This window comes from Stegodyphus dumicola, chromosome 8, assembly GCF_044657685.1.
Source record: "Stegodyphus dumicola isolate Sdum_Otavi_A_Nest chromosome 8, ASM4465768v1".
NCBI lineage: Eukaryota > Metazoa > Arthropoda > Arachnida > Araneae > Eresidae > Stegodyphus > Stegodyphus dumicola.
In genome coordinates this window covers 99,653,486-99,676,186 of record NC_140775.1, presented here as the reverse complement: position 1 = coordinate 99,676,186, position 22,701 = coordinate 99,653,486, and the positions used below count along the sequence as shown (strand labels likewise).

The following is a 22,701-nucleotide window of genomic DNA, read 5'->3' as shown; positions in this document are numbered from 1 at the left end:
TAAAAGTAAAAATTAATGTAAAATTCCAGTGTGATTTTCAAGGTCTTAGGGGGAAAGTCTTTGGTGTGCTAATGGGAGACTCAATGTGGTAACTTGTGTTGTCTTCAGTTAGATTGCATATTACTTACTGTATACAGAACTGATACCGCATTTATTATAAATCTATGAGAAGCTCTATCAATGCATTAACGACAATTGACAACTAATTTTGAATGCATAGGAACAAATTATTTGTAAGTAAAAGTGTTCTCATTATGTGAGGATCTCTACTCAAGAGTCTCGGAACATTCTGTGATTTTGCTCTGTCTGAAACAGTTTGCAGACTGAATTAGTCATGCCCTTTTAATTTTTCAATTATGTTTTATGTCCTCTGATTTGTTTCGGGACACTCAGACTTGGGTTTATCTGAGCTAACGGATAGACATCTAAAATAGTCAACCCATCTCCAAAACTAGTTTTTGCCCATAAGGCAGCGAGTTGAAAAATCAGAACTGCACACATAGCGGAGCTAGTCGACACATGGAACTGACTCTGTTAGCTCAGATAAACTCCATTCTGAATGGCCCTTTATAGTTGAAATAATACCAGAAGAGCAACAGTATTATTTATCCATTAGCACTCTGAAATCAAAAGGTTTTAATGACAGGCACAGTGCATATTGCTAAAATCTCTTGGTTCTGGTTGTAAAATTATGACTCTTGTAATGTCAAGTAGAGGTATTACTAAATAACTTATTGTTTTTGCAATATCAGAGGATGTTGTCTCACACCTTGTAAAAGCCCAGATTGCAAAATATGTGAGGGTATCACACACACAAATTTGTTACCTTTGTGTGATCTGCTGCATACTATTATGGCTCCTTTCTTGAAATCTTCACACAAGAGCTCTTTAGTGACAGTGGTAGAGCATTTTACTCCCAGGATGTAAAGGATTTCCCAGTACTGTGCAAAGAATTTCCAATGAGGCGAATCATTTTAAATTGTTTGTCAGTATTATATTAGAATTAGGAATGTTCAGAAGCAAAGCTAAGCATTCTATAATTCCATGTGAAAATTTCATTTTTTCAGTTTCTGTGTAAGTTCTGTTATATGCTACAGTTGTATAAAAATCTCTTGAAGTAATTGTGCCAGATAAACAGGGAAAACTTTATTTTAAATGACATGAATTACAGCTTTTACAAAGTAAACAGGTATAAATATTCCAAGGGGTAAACTAGAGATAAGGTAAAATTTTCCTTAACACATAAAGAATATTGCAAATAACCAAAATCACTCCCAGAGCAACGTGTAAAGCTGTGATCACTGAGCTAAGAGCTCAAAAGTGTAAAAAAGACCAAAAGTCTCTATCCCCGGGCTCACAGCCATCCAGAACCCACAGCCAGTTTACAGGATTGCTCCAGGAGTAATCACATATAAAAACTGAGAAAAAATGTTCCTAGGGGTTTAGAATGCATTTTGCAGAAACTTCCAGAATGTTGCCATTTTTGTGAAAAATTACCATATGTCACTGATGCTCTTTAGGGGGATATCTGATATCACATCTAATTTTATATAAGCTATTTTTGCAATAACAATGTCAATCGACTTTGGATTAAAAGCTCCACAGTGAATACATGAAATAAATATTAGAAACTGACCAAACTTTATACAAAGACAATCAAGCACATCATAAATGATGTAATTTTCAAAGATATATAGCAACATGACACTTAGATTATATAGGGCAATAATATCATGTTTTATCTCCATTTGAGATAATACATTCCTGAACAAGTTGTGGTATTGTGCACCAACATCATTGTTGATGTCATCCTACAGTTTGTATTAGTTTCATGAAGGATAGGAGATATTCAACTGAAACCCAACCATGTCTCATAAATATTCAGCTTGTGAGAGATTGGGATATTAGGCTGGCCAATTCCACTTGCATATTTTACAATGCATTCAGGGTGAGCCGAACAGTATCCAAGGAAGACACATCTAGTTGAAAAATGATGTTTGGAATGCTCTGAAAATATGAACGAAAATGAGGCTTCATCATATCATCATCACTCTAGTGTCCCACTAATGTCGTCTGGAATGCACATCAGAAATGAATTACTGTTAGCATTAATTACACTCCAAACCATTATTCTATATTGGTAGAGCATATGTTACTCGAATAAAGGTAGCAATATTCACTCACTCAAAGACCATGTCCCCTCCACACCCTGGCACAGTCATCACAATTTATGAGGCAGAAGTGAAATTTATCAAGACTACACTGTTTAACTTTTAGCACTCCATGCAATCTTGCTGTAACAACATTCCAAATGTTTTTCACAATGGTTTAGAATAGGGGTTTAGAATGCATTTTGCAGAAACTTCCAGAATGTTGCCATTTTTGTGAAAAATTACCATATGTCACTGATGCTCTTTAGGGGGATATCTGATATCACATCTAATTTTATATAAGCTATTTTTGCAATAACAATGTCAATCGACTTTGGATTAAAAGCTCCACAGTGAATACATGAAATAAATATTAGAAACTGACCAAACTTTATACAAAGACAATCAAGCACATCATAAATGATGTAATTTTCAAAGATATATAGCAACATGACACTTAGATTATATAGGGCAATAATATCATGTTTTATCTCCATTTGAGATAATACATTCCTGAACAAGTTGTGGTATTGTGCACCAACATCATTGTTGATGTCATCCTACAGTTTGTATTAGTTTCATGAAGGATAGGAGATATTCAACTGAAACCCAACCATGTCTCATAAATATTCAGCTTGTGAGAGATTGGGATATTAGGCTGGCCAATTCCACTTGCATATTTTACAATGCATTCAGGGTGAGCCGAACAGTATCCAAGGAAGACACATCTAGTTGAAAAATGATGTTTGGAATGCTCTGAAAATATGAACGAAAATGAGGCTTCATCATATCATCATCACTCTAGTGTCCCACTAATGTCGTCTGGAATGCACATCAGAAATGAATTACTGTTAGCATTAATTACACTCCAAACCATTATTCTGTATTGGTAGAGCATATATTACTCGAATAAAGGTAGCAATATTCACTCACTCAAAGACCATGTCCCCTCCACACCCTGGCACAGTCATCACAATTTATGAGGCAGAAGTGAAATTTATCAAGACTACACTGTTTAACTTTTAGCACTCCATGCAATCTTGCTGTAACAACATTCCAAATGTTTTTCACAATGGTTTAGAATAGGGGTTTAGAATGCATTTTGCAGAAACTTCCAGAATGTTGCCATTTTTGTGAAAAATTACCATATGTCACTGATGCTCTTTAGGGGGATATCTGATATCACATCTAATTTTATATAAGCTATTTTTGCAATAACAATGTCAATCGACTTTGGATTAAAAGCTCCACAGTGAATACATGAAATAAATATTAGAAACTGACCAAACTTTATACAAAGACAATCAAGCACATCATAAATGATGTAATTTTCAAAGATATATAGCAACATGACACTTAGATTATATAGGGCAATAATATCATGTTTTATCTCCATTTGAGATAATACATTCCTGAACAAGTTCTGGTATTGTGCACCAACATCATTGTTGATGTCATCCTACAGTTTGTATTAGTTTCATGAAGGATAGGAGATATTCAACTGAAACCCAACCATGTCTCATAAATATTCAGCTTGTGAGAGATTGGGATATTAGGCTGGCCAATTCCACTTGCATATTTTACAATGCATTCAGGGTGAGCCGAACAGTATCCAAGGAAGACACATCTAGTTGAAAAATGATGTTTGGAATGCTCTGAAAATATGAACGAAAATGAGGCTTCATCATATCATCATCACTCTAGTGTCCCACTAATGTCGTCTGGAATGCACATCAGAAATGAATTACTGTTAGCATTAATTACACTCCAAACCATTATTCTGTATTGGTAGAGCATATGTTACTCGAATAAAGGTAGCAATATTCACTCACTCAAAGACCATGTCCCCTCCACACCCTGGCACAGTCATCACAATTTATGAGGCAGAAGTGAAATTTATCAAGACTACACTGTTTAACTTTTAGCACTCCATGCAATCTTGCTGTAACAACATTCCAAATGTTTTTCACAATGGTTTAGAATAGGGGTTTAGAATGCATTTTGCAGAAACTTCCAGAATGTTGCCATTTTTGTGAAAAATTACCATATGTCACTGATGCTCTTTAGGGGGATATCTGATATCACATCTAATTTTATATAAGCTATTTTTGCAATAACAATGTCAATCGACTTTGGATTAAAAGCTCCACAGTGAATACATGAAATAAATATTAGAAACTGACCAAACTTTATACAAAGACAATCAAGCACATCATAAATGATGTAATTTTCAAAGTTATATAGCAACATGACACTTAGATTATATAGGGCAATAATATCATGTTTTATCTCCATTTGAGATAATACATTCCTGAACAAGTTGTGGTATTGTGCACCAACATCATTGTTGATGTCATCCTACAGTTTGTATTAGTTTCATGAAGGATAGGAGATATTCAACTGAAACCCAACCATGTCTCATAAATATTCAGCTTGTGAGAGATTGGGATATTAGGCTGGCCAATTCCACTTGCATATTTTACAATGCATTCAGGGTGAGCCGAACAGTATCCAAGGAAGACACATCTAGTTGAAAAATGATGTTTGGAATGCTCTGAAAATATGAACGAAAATGAGGCTTCATCATATCATCATCACTCTAGTGTCCCACTAATGTCATCTGGAATGCACATCAGAAATGAATTACTGTTAGCATTAATTACACTCCAAACCATTATTCTGTATTGGTAGAGCATATGTTACTCGAATAAAGGTAGCAATATTCACTCACTCAAAGACCATGTCCCCTCCACACCCTGGCACAGTCATCACAATTTATGAGGCAGAAGTGAAATTTATCAAGACTACACTGTTTAACTTTTAGCACTCCATGCAATCTTGCTGTAACAACATTCCAAATGTTTTTCACAATGGCTGACTGTTAATGGATGGCCAAAAGGCTTTGCAAAGGGTAGCTGGGTACCTAATTTGCATAAGTCATTCAAATCCAGATTGTCCATATTGATATTTGAGTTTTGAAACATCCTGTATACTTTACAAAATGTCTCCAGTTGTGAACTATGGCTCAGGTATGTGACCTTATTTGCAGTGATTATTATGCTCTGATTTACATCTCCTTACTTTGGACCTCCTGTGTCACTGCACATTTCCTTCATTGGTTTATAATTGTGAAATCTGACCATCAGTATAACAATGTGTCAACTTTCATTTCATGTGCAGTTCAATAAATAAAAGGCAACAAATGTAGTGGAAGCTTATTATCTGTTTTGCTGATGCTATGTACAATGATATTTTAAAAACATTGCTTTGTTTTTGTCATTCACCGAACTCAGAAACAGCTGAAAAACTTGTTTGTCACAGGAATCATGTCACCAAAATGAATAGCTTTACATGTTGTTTGGATGTTTATATCCTGTGTACTAATCACCTGATTCTTTTACAAATGTAATTATTGGTATAACTTGTCCATGTGTGCCCATTATGTGGCCTGGCTGGATATGACTGGAAACCACCTCCACAATTGCCGTGATACTTTGCATCTAGCTGTAATTCTGCAAAAGTTGTTAATTTTTTGCTTATTTTAAGTGTTTATTCAGCTGCCAAACAGAGATCAATGATTGAAGGCAGAAAAGCTAAGGTCTGAGGTAGGATTTAATAAAAGAAGTGAAAAAGAAGAAAAGAAATTTGCATAGCGAATGGTGGAACATTTTCTCTCTGAGTCAATGTACATGTAAAGACAAAGTGTTAATCATCATACATAATGCATCAAACACATAAATCAGTAAGTAAAACAACGTATAAATTACATTAATATGAATTTTTTCTAAAAAAAAATTCTACGAGTGCATAAGAAAAATACTGAAAAATTGCAGCAATGGAAGTTTCTAATGAAACACATATGCTTATAAAGAAGTGATGAGAAATATGCATTCCAAATATTAATGTTTAAATTTTAAAATTAATGTTTTAGTATTATCATTTTAAAATGTAAATATATTTTTGATTCTTTTGCATTATCTGCCGAGTGGTGAGAGAAATCTCCAGGCAAAGCACTATGTTGCCAAGCTAGGCAACCCAGAATATAACGAATGTGTATTTTATCTGACAACCCACTAAATGTTGCATGCATATTGCACGGGCATGTAAACAACGCTGTTTTGGAATTCCCCTGAAGCAAACAATCGAATTGTATGAAAATGTTCTGTTAAAGATTGCCATCAAAGTATTTGAATGAGAGTAGGAAACTGGTTTGAGAATAATGAAATATCCTTTACTTCACTTTTAGTTGTTGACTTTATTTATTATTCGTCTAAAGACTATACATTTGGTATGTTTTGTCATTCTTAAGAGTTGTCATTATCTCGATATTATCTGAACACAACTGCTAATTAATGCAATTGCCTGTGAGAAGTGTGTGGTATGAAAAAAGAAGTGTGTCATAAATTTCGTTTTTCTGAATAAAAAGCGGTTCTCTGATCTTTTTTTAAGTTAAAACATGTCGATTTGTACATAGAGAACAGTGCCAGTTTGCTCTACAAAATAGAGAATTCTGCAATTCTCGGATATTTTTTGAAAGTTAAAATAGTGTGTGTACATGGAGAAGTGTTAGTTTTCTGTGCAGTTCTCAGATTTTTTTGTTTTTAAGTTAAAATAGGTTGCTGTGCACACTTACCAAGAAAATAAAAAAGTTAAGTGTTTTGTTGTGTTTTTAATTTAGTTAATTTTTTACTGTGCTATGAAATTTTGAGTGTTTTATTATGGATGCTTGTTTTATGCAAGTTTTACTGTTTAATTATTGATGTTTCTTGCATTTTAAATTTCGTTAAATCATTGCTGTTTCATGGAAGTTTCAGTGCACCACCATTTTTTAAAAATGGCTACTCTTTTTCGCACGCCAGGTTGGTGAAACAGTAGCCGCCAAAGATTGCCAACTTTACAGGAGTGCTGGCAGATAGCGCAAAAGTACCTTTTCTTAACTAAGAACATTTGAACTTAATATCTTACATCAAAATTTGGACAAAAAAAAATTAATTAGATATGTTCAAAGGGTAAATTTGATAAACTTTCTAGGTAAGAAAAATTTCATAGACACTGAATCCTATAATTTAATTTTAAAATATTTAAGTTTGCTTCTTGAATTGAATTGTCAATGCCAAAATGGGCTATCTTGATTCGTTTGTTTTGGATTTTTAGCTTTAACATGAAACAGTTTTGTGTTTTGGACCTAAAGGCATATGTTCCATATGCTGTTAATTCTCTTTGCCATGATTACTCAGCTGAGTGACCAATTCTAATGTATGTGTGATATTTTATAATGGTCTATGTTATTTCTTTTCTTTTTTCCCTGTAAAAGCCTAGAGATAAAAATATTTGTTAATATTAAGATATGTCATATATACAAATTATATAGCTGTATATTTGATGATTTTTTTCTAAATAAAGATGATGTGATAAAATCTTTCTGTTTTTTAGGTAGAAACAACTAAAGTATTATTAAAAGAAAATAGTGTTAATTTGCATTTAACAATAGTTGATACGCCTGGTTTTGGGGATGCTGTTGACAATTCAGAATGGTGAGTTTAAATTGTTAGTATTTTGAATCGCTTAATCAATAATGTGATTTGAGTCAGTATGAAGTTATCAAAGCAATTTTAAAAAGTATCTAGTAGAGGCAAATGTAACATTTTTTTCTTTCTTCCTACATCACCAATTTTATTGTGATGTATGGTCATTTTTGTATTTTTCATGTGATATGTTTTAAGTATTTATTTGGCGGTTTATAATTCAAATAAAGGTCTCCATTTTCTTTAAATTATTTTTATGATTGTATTGAGATATACATTTAAAATATTTCATAATTAATGCCTTAAAATATTTTAACCCTTTCCAACACATTTATTATTTGTTCAGACACATTGGGCATAGGATCACAAAAAAGTTAAGAAAATGTACAGTGTATTTATGTATGAATAACATATTATAGGTTGTACTTCATGTTCAGAAAAGTTAAAAATTGAAAGAAGTATTTATATATATATTTATTAAAAACTTATAACATTATCATATTTTCTTAAACACAAGTTACTGAATATTTCTATGCTTTATTCTAATTATGATATATCCCTACACTCGTACATAAATTAATTGTTTGCCAAATAAAAAACAAAATATATTTAAGCCAAATGTTAGTTTTTCCCCATGAAATGTTAACAATTCTGAAATATAGTTGACAAAAATTTGTGCATCAACAAGCCTTATGTGTATGCCAACAACACTTTTTCCAGCATCTTTAAGCAAGGTTTGGTTTATTAGATTACGGCAAAGCACTCGAGGGCTATCTGCCTTAAGGGAGGGATGCCTTCGTGGAGGACATTTTAAGGGAAACTGGCTCGTATACACTTTACACATGGGGAAAACCACAAAGACACACATGCAGCCAGCCCGTTCGCGGGATTCGAACCTTGGACCGAACTACCAGCGTTCAGCGTCTTTACCGCTCGGCCGCTGGTGGGCCCCATCTTTAAGCAAGAATTCTAGGCTTATTCCGATATTTTTTGGCTTATTTTGAAATTATAATAAAACAGTATTTTCTTATAGCATTTTCACCAGCTTCAGATTTGGAGAACAAACCCTTGGCTTGTTAAATGATAAAGGAAACCTTTGATGATTTCTGTAAACGCAACCTATTAATTTTATTTAAAATGTATTTTCCTGATTGGCAACAACAGTTTTTTTAGAAAGGTAATAATTTGAACTGTAATGTTTTTGAGCAGTAATATTAATGTTTCTGAATAAAGCAAGTATCTAACAATTAATGTTTGAACGGTAATGTTTGACGGAATGTGTTTTTAATAAAGGAACTAATTAATTGCTAACATTTCAGAAGTGATAAACTAGAATTATTATCTAGATTTAACAACATATTGCCTTAATGTACGCTAAGCCTAAACTGAATGCGGAAGCTCGCCAAAACTGAAAGTAGAAAGGTACGTGAATTTATAAACTGTTTATCTTATGTATAAGTATTAAACGGAAAGAACTTAAGTATCATTATTGTATTATTAGTTGAAAATTGAAGTCTAAGATGGCTTATATGGCAAGAGGCAAGAAATGTGACTTAAAAGAACTTGCTTTGGAACTTGATGTAGATGTCCCTTCTGATATTAAAATTGTATGCTTAAGAGATATGATTTTCAATAGTAAGAATTATAATGAAGACTTTACTAAACAAATGCTAGATAGAATTATAAATGATCGTTTAGACAGGGAAAAGTTAGAAATTTTAGAAAAAGATAAGCAAAGAGCATTTGAAATGGAAATTATAGAAAAAGATAAGCAAAGAGCATTTGAAATGGAAATTATAGAAAGAGATAAGCAAAGAACATTTGAACTTGAAAAATTGAAAAATAGAAGCGGAAATAAGAAGCAGTAATGTAAATGATTCTGTGCCTTCTAATGTTAGTAGAAGTAATATTTGTGATATGAGTAAAGTAATGCATAAGTATGATTTGAATGAAGGTGATATATGTTTTTATTTAGTTTTATTTGAGAGACAGGCACGACGTATTGGGTTAGAACAAAACTGGGTTTCTCAGCTGTTGGGTCTATTGCCTTATGAAATAACTCAATTATTGCCCATGAATCAGAAGAGAAAGCTAACGACTATAAGCACGTTAAACAAGTGCTACTGAGAAAATTTAAGTTAAGCCCTGATTAGTTTCGGCAAAAGTTCGTTGATCATATTAAAACGTTGCGTAATATGTGGAAGGACTTCACGTTTGAATTAAAAAATTATTTTGAAGAGTGTCTTGCTGGATTAAATGTAACAGATTTTTGACTCTTTAAAACAACTTATTATTACGGATCAATTAAAGAAAAGGGTCCCCGCTGCTATCCGAGACCCTTTCATTGATGATTGGTCTAAATTCATTAGTCCTGAAGAGTTGGCTGAAAAACTAGATGAATATGAAAATATTCGGGCAGGGTTAAAAGTACTTCAAGAAGAAAATAAAACTTTTAGACATAATTCTAAGCCTAAATTTGGTTCTAAATTTTATGAAGGATCCTATAATCAGTATTCAAGACACAGAAATGTTAACGATTCCATGCAGACAGATGGTAACTTCGAAGTGGGTTTTAAAAACAGTTTTGATAATAAATACAATCTGAGAGATAAATTTTCTAAAACAGACAAAAGGAAAAGGGAATATAATTCTGGCATCTGCAATGAAATGGCTGAGCTGAAATGCTTCAATTGTGATGATTATTGACATACAGCGACGGATTGTCCTCAACCTAAAAAAGAAATTATTTTCAGGAAATGTAATGAAAACGGTCATACTTTGAAAAAGTGTACGTTTAAGAATCCAGGCTTGACAAATGTTAAAAATAATTTATCTGTGGACCAGAATTCAGGTGTTTCACTGGCTGTATATTTAAAGTATGCTTGCATCAATAATGGAGAAGAAATTACTGCAATCATAGATACGCGTTCTAGTTCCTGTTTATTGAAACAGTCTGTGGCTAAGAGACTGAATCTTATTATAAAACCTGATGTGGAGGAATTGTTTGGCTTTGGGAACCAGAGTAAACCAGCTGCTAGAACATTGGGAAAAGTAACTGTTAACTTAGAGATTAATAATGTGGAAGGAAAAGACATTACAGTTCTAAATGTAGGAGATGAAACGCAACCATGCGAAGTAGTAGTTGGTCGAACATGGATTGATTTTCCACATATTGCATACGCGAAGATAGGTAATACCTTGCACATACGCTATGTTAATGACTGCCCATTTTCACAGTTGCAAAATGATAGCAACACTCCGCGAATTAAACTGAAGGCTTCCCAAGAAACTCAAATCGAAAGTAATACGATTAATTTCGTGAAAGTTAAAACTGATGAAATAAATAACGGTTATGTTTTAATAAGTGGATCGGAAGATGAGTTGGGCTCATTATTGGAAATAATACAGGGAGAAACAGTGATACCAGTCACTAACTACAACGATGAAAAGGCAGCAACTCTGGACTATGATGGAAAGTTTGAAAATACAAATACTGTAAAAGTAACTAATTCCAAAGGTAGAAAATCACTCAAAAAGAAAGGGACTTCAAAGAAAACCGTTAAACAGAATACAAGTGAAGAAAATAAATATCCTAAAGAAGAAACTAGAAGTGATGATAACAATAATATTAAAGAATGTAAGTCTATTCAAGAAAAGAATTATAATCAAAAGCTTAAGAAATATAGTAAGAATTGTAAAATTACAACACTTGAGAAAGAGTTTAATACAGGGAAAGAAAAAAGTTTACAAAAAGAAATAGATAATTTTGCTGGTGAAGAAACAAAATTAATAGTGTGTGTACATGGAGAAGTGTTAGTTTTCTGTGCAGTTCTCAGATTTTTTTGTTTTTAAGTTAAAATAGGTTGCTGTGCACACTTACCAAGAAAATAAAAAAGTTAAGTGTTTTGTTGTGTTTTTAATTTAGTTAATTTTTTACTGTGTTAAGAAATTTTGAGTGTTTTATTATGGATGCTTGTTTTATGCAAGTTTTACTTAAGCAAGTTTTACTTAAGTTTATGTATAAAGAAAAATAAGTTTGTTGAGAAACGAAACAAAAGACAACCAGAGAAAGATATTGCAAAAGGAAATAAACCTCGGGAAGATGTTAATCCATCTGTAAAGCAATCTAAGATAAATGAGGGAATAGATAGATCTCCTAAGAAAGCAATTACCAGTAAAAGAGAGCATCTAAAAAGGAAGAAGTTAAAGAAGAGAATTGAAGATATGCAGATGAAAATGAATGCAAATTATGACAAGAAGAAAAGCAATTCTTTAACATTCGAACCGGGAGAAATAGTAGTTATGAGAAGAGTACCTAAATCAACTGGAGAATTAACCAAAACACAACAAAAGTATTGAGGACCTTTGGTAGTTACAGAAGTTTTACCAAGTGATACCTATAGAGTGACTCAATTAGAAGAGAAGGTGAAAGGACATTTCTTTAGTCCGACAGCTCATGTGAGCCAATTAAAGTCATGACAGTGTCAAGCTGAATCAGAAGAAGACGATGATGATGGTGATGACATTAGTGTTACTGGGGATAACGATAACAACACGCCGCATATTACTAAAACTAGGACACGGAAAAAGAATAGAAAACGACAGTGAATCTATATGACAGCTAAAGACTTTTGAACTATAAACATTAATATTACAGATTTAATTTTTTTAAATATAAGTTCTTAATGTTCCAAGGTCGTAACTAAGTCAGGATGCCCGAATGTAAACACAACCTATTAATTTTATTTAAAATGTATTTTCCTGATTGGCAACAACAGTTTTTTTAGAAAGGTAATAATTTGAACTGTAATGTTTTTGAGCAGTAGTTTTGACGGTAATGTTTGTGAATAAAGCAAGTATCTAACAATTAATGTTTGAACGGTAATATTTGACAGAATGTGTTTTTAATAAAGGAACTAATTAATTGCTAACATTTCTTATTTTTTATTCATCTTCAGAAAACAGATTTTAGTGCATTGGAAATTTGTATTGACATAATCATGCATAACTATAAGTACTTGAATGTTTTTTCCTTTATATATTTCGTAGTGCACTATTTTGTATAGTGTAAAGTAGTATGCTTTTTTTTTTTTTTTTTTTTTTTTTTCCCATTTTAAAGTATGTGTACCTCAAATTAAGGAAACACTGGAAAATATCAGTGTAAAAGAAGAAAAAAAACTGAAGATTATTTGTTTTCAGATTCTCTAAATTAGTGTTGTAATCTTCCACTGGATTGCAGTACTTTACAGGTTTGTTACACTTAACTGTTTTCATGTTTGTTAACAGTGTTTCTATTGACACTCACTGCTTATAGTTCTTCTTTTGAACTATAATTCATAATCATAAAATACTTAATTAAATGAAATTTTTCTTTAAAAATAAATTTAATAAAGTATATCATCATCAGCATTGGCATGACAGCGCCTTGTGAGCCCTCTCCTTCTTTAGAAGGCTTTCCCATTCCATTCTCCTTCCAGCAATTGACCTCCAGTTCTTAATTTTTAGAATGGCAAAATCCTCATCCAATCAGTCCCTCCATCTTTTCTTAGGTCTTCCTCTTGATCTTCCCCAAACAGAAGTTGCATTAAAGACTTTAAGGACTGTTCTCTCTGTATTCATTCTTAGGAGGTGACCTGCCCATCTCATTCTACGAGGGCTATCCAGAAAGTAGATTACGTTTTGGAATAAAAAAATAAACAAAGTATAGGAAACAAATTTTATTATATACAGATGAAAGCCACACTCAAATACTACTTTTCTACATAGTCACCATACAAATTAAGGCATTTATCGTAGCGATGTACGAGCTTGGAAATTCCTTCGTCGAAAAATTCGGCCGCCTGCGCCTTCAACCACTTCGTTACCTCTTCTTGCCTTCCATCTTGCACAAAACTTGTGGTAACCAAGCTTTTCGCTGATGATTTCGTGCAACAAACTTCGTGAAATTTGTGGAAAACTCAAAGAAAGTTCCGTTATTGTGAAATTTCGATTTTCACAGACTTTAGCATCGACTTTTTCGAGAAGTTCGGCGGTCACTATGCTGGGTCTCCCACTTCGATCTTCGTCGTGAACATTGGTTCGGCCATTTTGAAATCTTATGACCCACTGACGCACTCCACCTTCAGTGATAATGTTGTCCCCATACACTTCACGAAGCTACCGATAGATTTCTATCGGTTTACAGTTTTTTGCAGTCAGAAACCTTATTACTGAGCGCACCTCGCAGCTCGCGGGATTTTCAATTAACGCAGACATTTCAAACTGTCACAGTATCTGAACGGAGCACAGCACGAACCTCTCACTAGCACGGCTAGATGCAGACTGAGCTGCGCAACGCTCTGACCCCAAGATGGCCGCGCTAGCCCCGCCCCTAGCGGACACAGACAGAAACGTAATCTACTTCCTGGATGGCCCTCGTACTTAATTTTATGGATTTAATAATATCCTCATCTTTATAAATTTTGAATACTGTTTATGCTGTATATTATCCTTCAAAACAGCACCAAAAATAGTTCTTAGAATCTTTCTTTCAAAGATGTCAAAACTCTTTCTTCCCTCATACTCAGAGTCCATGACTCTGAAGCACAGGTTAAGGCTGATTTTATTAACACCTTGTATAACAGAAGTTTTGTTCCCTTCTTTATTAGATGGGATCTCAGAAGAGATCTTAAACCAATGAAGCAAAGACTTGCAGCAATAATCTTTTTTTTCTGATTTCAGAATTAATAATCATCTTGATAGTTAATGTCGGAGTCCAAATAGGCAGAATTTTTCACAGGTTCAAATTAGGCCAATCTCAAATATTTAATATCTATTTCCTTTTTATCACAGTACATGTATTTAGTTTTTTTCCCCCACATTTACAGCTTCATTAAGTTGGTTCGTTTTGTAAATTCTCCTTTTTCTTTTATGTATTCTTTTTTCTTCTTTACATGTACTTTTATATTCGTCTACTGCTGTTCTTACAAATTTTTTACTAAGCATATTATTATGTGCTCTATTTTTATTGTCACTGGCATTTTTGTACTCTCACCAAACCATTCAGTTCTTCTTGACCTTTCTTCCTTACCTATCAGCATATTAGCTGTTGATAGTATAGATTTTGTAATAAGTTGCCACTTTTTGTTCACTTCATCTCCAGTCTTCATTTGACAGCTGATTTTGATATTCTCCTTGGATCTGGGGGTCTTTTAGTTTCCTACATTTGAACTTTACAGGAACACTCTTTTTTGCTTTCCTAGTTAATGAAATCTTTCCCGTAAATTTGAAGATCACTAAATAGTGATCAGAATCTACATTAGCTCCTCTGTAAGTTCTCATATCAAGGGGCTCAAGAAATGTCTACAGTCAGTCATCACGTGATCAATCTGGTTGTTATTTTATGAATAACTATGCTGAAACATTGTGCATACAACCACCATATCGTGAGAAGCAGCAAAACTAATAAGCCTACTACCATTATCATTTGAGCTGTTTTCCTGCAATTGATCTAAATCCTCTACAACCAACTTTGGTATTAAAATCCCCCATAATAATTTTTACATCATGTCTAGAGCAAGAGCCCCAGAGATGGTCAAGCTCATCATAAAAAAAAAAAAAAAATCTTTCTCATCATCATCATCCTTTTCCTCAGTTGGTGCATACACATTAATAATAGAATAGTTCATAAAATTTCCTTTTAGACATAAGAGGCACAATTCTGATGAAATGGCTCAAAAATCCATGACCAAATGACTGATTTTTTGCTCAGGATGGAACCAGACCCAGATAAATGCTTAGTTTCATGACAGCTATGAAAAGGGTTTTTTTCTTCTTCAAAACCCTGCTGCGAGTCCATCGTATTTCCTGCATTACCAATAAGTATAGTCAATAAGAACCCATCTGTTCAATCAACATTTGTAGAGTTTTACTCTGATAAAGAGTATGCACATTCCAGAATCCAAAATTCGGGTCCTTTGATCATTTTACAGTCAAATTCCATAAAAGCTGTCCAGTATTTACTACTTCTTTAGACTTCTAGAGAGTAGAGTTGTTTAGCTCTACATCCAACCACCAACATGGAGGACTAATTCCCTGATATAATCATTAGGGGCAGGATACTTTGCTATATCCCTGAGCACTGGATACCCATTTTAGTTGCCTTTTATGATATGCATGAGCTATATGGGGATTATTCTTTCACCCGGTCAACACGGGTGAATAAAATATATAATCTGCTTCTAAAATTTTATTAACACATTTTAAATTTTCATTAGAACAGGGTCATGTATTTCATATTCTTAGCTGCAAAATCATGAAAGTTTCTTGAGTTTTATAGTCCCCCCCTACCAGTATGTATATAGCATTTTTTAATAATTAAAATAATTATGTATGGAAAAGTAGTATGCTAATTATTTTTGTAGTAAAACTGCGTTAAAAAAAATGGGGGACCTCACTTTGCCCTTTCATTAAATGCATTGAGTTTTTTGGTAAAGCAAGATGTTGAAATTGATGGTATTTAAAATCAATTAGTAAAAAATGAAAAGATAAAATGATAAATTTTACCTTCATCAAAACATAAATAAATGCATGTTTATAAATCAAAGAGAAATATGAATTTATGAAACAAGTAGAAAGCCATGCAGTTCGAAAAAGTCCATAATATTTTATTTAATACAGCATATTTTTAATGGGAAGTTTTTACTGATATTTTAGATACCACTGCAAAAGGAATTGGTTTCATGCTAGGTTGCCACGTATTTTGTTACGTATGTAAAGATATACTACTTATGAAGCAGCAGCTCAACACAGTGCCTTATTAGCACTGCATGAAAATTCACACATTATTTTAAATTGCACAGATATACATATGTATATACTTAACAGTGTTATTAATTTTTACCTTTAGATATTAAAAATAGTTTCTGAAGGGTATATTCCCCCTAAAAAAATACATGCTATCTAAAATGGTTGTTATGCTGGAATTCAAATAAACAAATTAGTGATATGACTGGCTACCGCAACTATTATGAAGTACGATATTTTATTTAAAAGCCTGTGCAACCTTAAAAATTCTTAAACAGAATTTTTTTAGACTTTGCCTTTATTGTCATTACTGCAATAGGTTTTACATCAACGTAAAAGTTGTGTTTCACAAAAACAAGCTGAAGAATCTCACTAAAATAAGAAGGTAATATATGTATTAACTAAACTAAAATGTAATGTAGATACTTTTTGGTAATGTGCTAACCAAAAGTATTATACAGTACAAAGTCTGTAATCCGGACTCGTTGGGGCTTCGGCGATTCCGGATTAGGGGTTTTTCCGGATTATAGATCATCAATTTAAATCTGGTAAGATGGCATGCAGAAGTTATACAATTAAAAATATGAAACCGTAATTTATGAAATAAAGAGCAATTATCATCTAAAGTGTATCAAATTTAACAAAAAAAAAAGCTTAATATTTATTTGTTTACTTTATTAAACATTTCTTTTAATGCACGCATGCGCATTCTTTACGTGCATGCGTAAAGTTTGTGGTTTGAAGTCCAGATTATAGATCATTTCGGATAATGGACTTTGTACTGTAGATATTAATCATTATTAATGTATTATTACTTAAACTTTTTATTTTGTCATTAAATTATTAGTACAGCAATTGCCGGAAGAAAGGACGCTTCAGCATAAACGCCACACTCGAGAAAAATGGTGGGGAATTAATTGAAATTATGCAGAAAATACCACATCAGCATAAATGCTGCAATAGATTAAATCGTGCATGATATCGTCGTGGACTGTATAGACACAAAATCTTGACCTGTGTCCTGATATATGACATATCAGTTAAGAAAAATGCATGACATGAAACTATAACTCAAAAATAAATTAAAGGTAAGAAATGTTGAAAATTGGTGGTGGTTTTTTTTTTTTTTTTTTTTTTTTTTTTTTTTTTTTTGTTGTTGTTGTTGTCGTTGTCAATAATATCTGCCACATATAGAAAAGATTCCTTTTTATCCTGCAAGTCCATTGATAATTATTGCCCAACTGTTATTCTAGTACGCACAGAAATATTTTTTCTTTTCATAAGTCTGCTACATCAGCAAGGCCACCATTGAAATTATTTATGTTCATTCGTTTTGCATAAATTTTGCTTGTAAGCAAATTTTTACAGTCGAAATTGCCATTCCCTTTCCTCATTGCTCCTTTATACAGTTTGCAATGTCGTCCTCTAGATTCGAAGACCTCTAGACTGTAAGCCAAAAGAAGTGCCTTACAGTACCACATCTTTTGGCTCTTTTCTGTTATGGCATATTTTTAAGTTCTTCTTTTTCAGTTCTCCAATGTCAAATGCATGTCTCGTCCACTTCAAACTCTCGAGCTGCTGCTCTATTTCCAATTTGTTCTGCACATTAAATTACATTAAGCTTAATCCTCAGCTGGAGGGGCTGGCGTATGGTACAATTTTAGAGGGGTGCCGTATGAAGTACGCTAGGTCATTTTTTGAGCTTCCGCTTCGTGTTTGAAACTATTTAATCTTATATATGGCATTAATAAGGTGATTCGTCATAGTAAAAATGATATAAGGAAAAGAATAACAGAAAAAAGCAGTAAAGATGGAAACTACGAATTTTTAATTAATTCAAAAAGTGGAATGCCCTGGAAATGTAATTTAAAGTTAAATAGTATTCTGCATTGTTTTCTGTATGAAAATTATAAGAACATGAATCAAATTTACAAATTATAAATATTCCATAAAGAAAAGTTCGGTAAGTAATAAATTTCACAAATGAAAAAATTGAAAACCTTTTGCTACTTTAATCCTCTTCCGATTGTCCCTGTTCACTGCAGCAGGGTTTGCAAAGTTGTACTCTCTTGCCCAGATGATTTTTGCAGGTAAACTTAGAACACTTAGAACATTTTATGGTAGTGTGGTTATTCTTCATTCTACCGCACTCAGCGTAGCATCCTTTGATCTTTTTTGCAGATGGTTACTCGTACCTTTCGGCCGTCTTGTCTGCTTCTGTTGTTACCAGCCTTCTAATAATAGCTTTGGAATGCGACAGGAGAAATGGCATTTTCAGACGATTCTGAAGATGTGGTTTCATCAAAGATGTAGCTAGATTTTTCAAAAAATATCTTCTAAACTTGATGATTGCATCAGGTTTGGAGAAGTTCAAGAGCACTTGCGAATTTATGCCCGCTATGTTTAGCAGTGCAAAAAATATTGCCATTGTCCATCTCTTGGGTTTTCAGGTGACAGTGAAATTACTACAAAGTTGGTCTACGGTATCAACTCCGCCTTTACATTTGTTATAATCAAGGATTATTTGAGGTTTATTTGTTTCCTGGTCAGTTTTGTCATCATCATGTAAAGTACTGAGCAGTATTACACACTTATTTTTTTTCGTTGCATGTGAAACAATTGTCATATCCTTTTGAAAACCAAACAGTGAACTGCCGACTTCTCTCGTTTTTGATGGCTGGAATTCATTTGGAATTTCCTTCTTATTTTTTTTTCAGCGTGCCCACAAGTTTTATACCTTTGGTGAGAAGATATTGAGCTAGAGGGTAGCTTGTATACCAATTATCGGTCGTCAGGTTACAGTTGGAAACCTCGTACGCACAAATTAGCCTTTTGACAATGTCAATACTTGAATTAGAAGCCTCGTAAGGTCCTGGGGATCGATTGCCACAGTAAATTTCAAGCTTCAATGTATAAAACATTTGGGAGTCAACAACTGCAAAAATTTTCAGACCATCCCTTGCTGGCTTGTCGGGGATGAATTGAATAAAAGAGCATCTCCTGCGGAAGGGTTCCAACTTCTCGTCGATTGTGAGTTTGTCACCTGGTGTATAAAAGTTTTGACAGTTCTGATTGAAAGATTAAAAAATTCTCTTAGTGCAGCAAGCTTATCAGTATCTTTGCACATACTTTGTGGCTTTATCATCGAATCTATAGCAGCGCACAGGTTTCTAAATCGCTTGAGACAATTGTCATATCCTTTTGAATACTCCTTGCAAAATTTCAATTCCAGGTATCGTCTTTTGCCCATGCTTCCTCCAAATTGAGTTTTGACATTTTTCTGCACCCTAATAAAAATAAAATTCCTAAAAAGGCCAAAATTTCTGCTCTATTAGTATCATACATGCTTCTTTTTGAGATGTTTTCGAGATCATCTGCAGTCCTGTTACATTTGAGATAAATATTTGTATATTGTACGATAGCATCAATCATATTTGTATTTATGATTTTCTGGAAAGCATAAAGCTCATCATTTATATCGTCACAAGTTTTGGCACTTGGGCAGATTTCTTTCATCAAATTTTTTCGAGGCGTTCTGGCGAATTTGCTCTTGAGGGGAACTTTATTCCACTTAAAAGTTTCCTTTTCTTCTTTCAGAAACTTTCCCCCAACTTTCTTCTTTTTGTAAATTGTTTTTACAAAAATGTCCTCATATTTTAAATCACTCATGTCATTTTCAATATCGCTAAAATCGTCATTTCTTGAGAAAACATCATTTGAGGAAGGAAAATGAGGATGTTTAGAAACATTTCCCTCAATTTCTGAGTCCCTTTCATGATCAGAATGTTCGATGACTTCCGATTCATCGACATCAGATGCGTTATCCAAATTGTCAGAGTCTTCATCAACCGAGACTTCTTCTAAAACATGCAAATAATCTTCAGGAGGTACAATATTCTTTCTGTACATACTTGGAGGGGTGGCGTATTGCGTTCGCCTACGCAACATGTTCACAATAACTGCTTTCGGAAGGAAAGCGAAAACCAGACTGACCGGAAATACTAGGTGAATTGCACTCATGGAATGTTTCTAGGAGGGTAGACGAAGGGAGGAAGCTCAGGAAGAGGTTGTCTAAAAATTACAGTCCAAAAGATGACATTAGCGTACTTTGTACGCCGGCTCCTCCATTGCAGGGTTAAAACCAGCAGCATATAGCTTCTGTGCTGTTTAGGTGCCATTTTAAAAAAATTTCCACTCCCTTCATACTTAAAAACTATCCAACAAGTACTTGTACCCAAACTGATGGGGCCCACTAGCGGGCGAGCAGTAAAGTCGCTGAACACTGGTAGTTCGGTCCGAGGTTCGAATCCCATGAACAGGCTGGTTGCATGGGCGTTTTCGTGGTTTTCCCCATGTGTAACATGTATGCAAGCCAGTTTCCCTTAGAAAGTCCTCCACGAAGGCATCCCTTCCCGTAGGCAGATAGCCCTCGAGGCTTTGCCATAATCACTCACACACAAACTGATGGGATCTGTATCTGGTAGAATGCCAAGAAAAATCGATTCGTGAAGGGGAAATACGTCAGAATTCATTATTGCAATGCAGGTGGTGTCCGCCTTTGAAAAAAATTGCTGTAGATTTACAATGGATAAGGCAGGGGTGGGGAGAGGATGGGTCCTGGAAGATTCATCGAATGGCAGAGAAGAGAGACTATTCAAACTGATGAGAATGTTGATTTGAAAGAGGGAAGAACATTATTGTTCTGAGATCCCGTTTAGGGTGAATAAGGCACGTAGGTCCGTTCGAGGGAAAGAATGTAAACAAAATAAAGTTCACAGAAAGCAACTGAGTGGTCTTTTCTGTGGGAACAACACCCATCTATGTACAATGACAAGGTCATTCAAACTGCACAATGACATCATAGGAAATTTTTTTTTAGTGCACCTAAGTGCCGCATGGGTAGAAATGTCGCACCCGCTGAAAATTTTAGTTTTAAACATATAAATGCTGCGGCGCTTCTTCCGTAAATTACAGTAATAGGATATTTATGCGCAGTAAATAATTTTTGTATACATTTAACTTTTTACTTTTATATTTTCAAATAATAATTTTGCAAAATAAGCATTCTAAAACTTTAATCACAATTTCTCTCTATACATTCTGATAGTTTGTTTCATATATTTAGAATAAAAACTATATTTAATAGCAATCACTGCAGATGTATGGATTAATTATTTTCATTCCTTTTTGTTTAATTTATTTTGTGTTATGATTTCATTAGAAGACTTATTTGAAATGAATACAAAGTTGAAATGTTTATGTATTATAAAACAAAAATATTATAAAGAAAAAAATTTTAATTGAATTTCTAGTATGAAGTGAAGAAATTTATGATGTTAATAGAAAAATGTTCCTTCATATAGTGCTGTGAAATTATTTATGCTTGTAAGGTGCGTCATGATGTGCAAAAAAGATTGGGAAGCACTGGCCTACTTTCTGCATAGCAGCCTGTTGCAGTAAAAACTATGATATGTTCAAATAGTGCTGAAGAATGTTTATTTCTTTGCATTAATATTATGATTGGCACATAATACTCCTTCTTAGAAGTTAATGGAACTGTAACATGGTTTAAACAAATTTATATATATATATTTCTATGTGGTGATATAATATGGAAAATTCTATTGAAACAACTTTTAAGTTATAAATATGTCATTTAATTCCTTTTTGTTTTTCAATTCTGCAATTTGTCAGTTTCTTAAAAAATGTAACTCTGCCATCCAAAATATTTCGACATTTTTGCTTGCATTCATAAAATCTTACTTATTTGTATTATTATGTATGCTTTTAATATTTGCATTTTTTAAATATGACTTTTTTCTTTTCATTCTAGTTGGCAGCCAATAATTGATTACATTGAAAATAAATATGAAGAATACTTAAATGCTGAATCCCGAGTTCATAGGAGCTTTTCTCCAGACACAAGAGTGCACTGCTGTCTATATTTTATAGCTCCCTCGGGACATGGGTAAGTTATACATAAAAATGGTACTAAATACTGTTACTGTAGGGATTTGCAAAGAATAGTATTTAATGTATTTGAATTCTAGGCTAAGCATAAATAATTTACAGTATAAAGTTCTTTGCACTGAAGAGGAATATTTAAATTCAGAGGTTCACCGAATTGTTGGAAGCAGCTAAGCTTGTTGAAATTAAACTCTCAAACAGGTGTTTGACTCTGGCAGAGGTTGAAGCAAGGCCAACACCTGTGCATTCCCGTGCATACATATTAAATATTTCAT

At 33.4% G+C, this 22,701-nt stretch overlaps 1 protein-coding gene across 6 annotated transcripts in view; it reads left to right on the top strand.

Moving 5' to 3' along the window:
• LOC118182320 (septin-7-like) overlaps window positions 1-22,701 on the top strand; it is a 176,184-nt gene that overhangs the window by 113,928 nt on the left and 39,555 nt on the right. For all 6 annotated transcript variants that reach the window (XM_085822163.1, XM_085822165.1, XM_085822164.1 and 3 more), the window contains 2 exons: window positions 7,584-7,684; window positions 22,293-22,427. In XM_085822163.1, coding sequence (XP_085678289.1) covers window positions 7,584-7,684; window positions 22,293-22,427 — 236 coding nt within the window. The remainder of the gene's footprint in view (window positions 1-7,583; window positions 7,685-22,292; window positions 22,428-22,701) is intronic.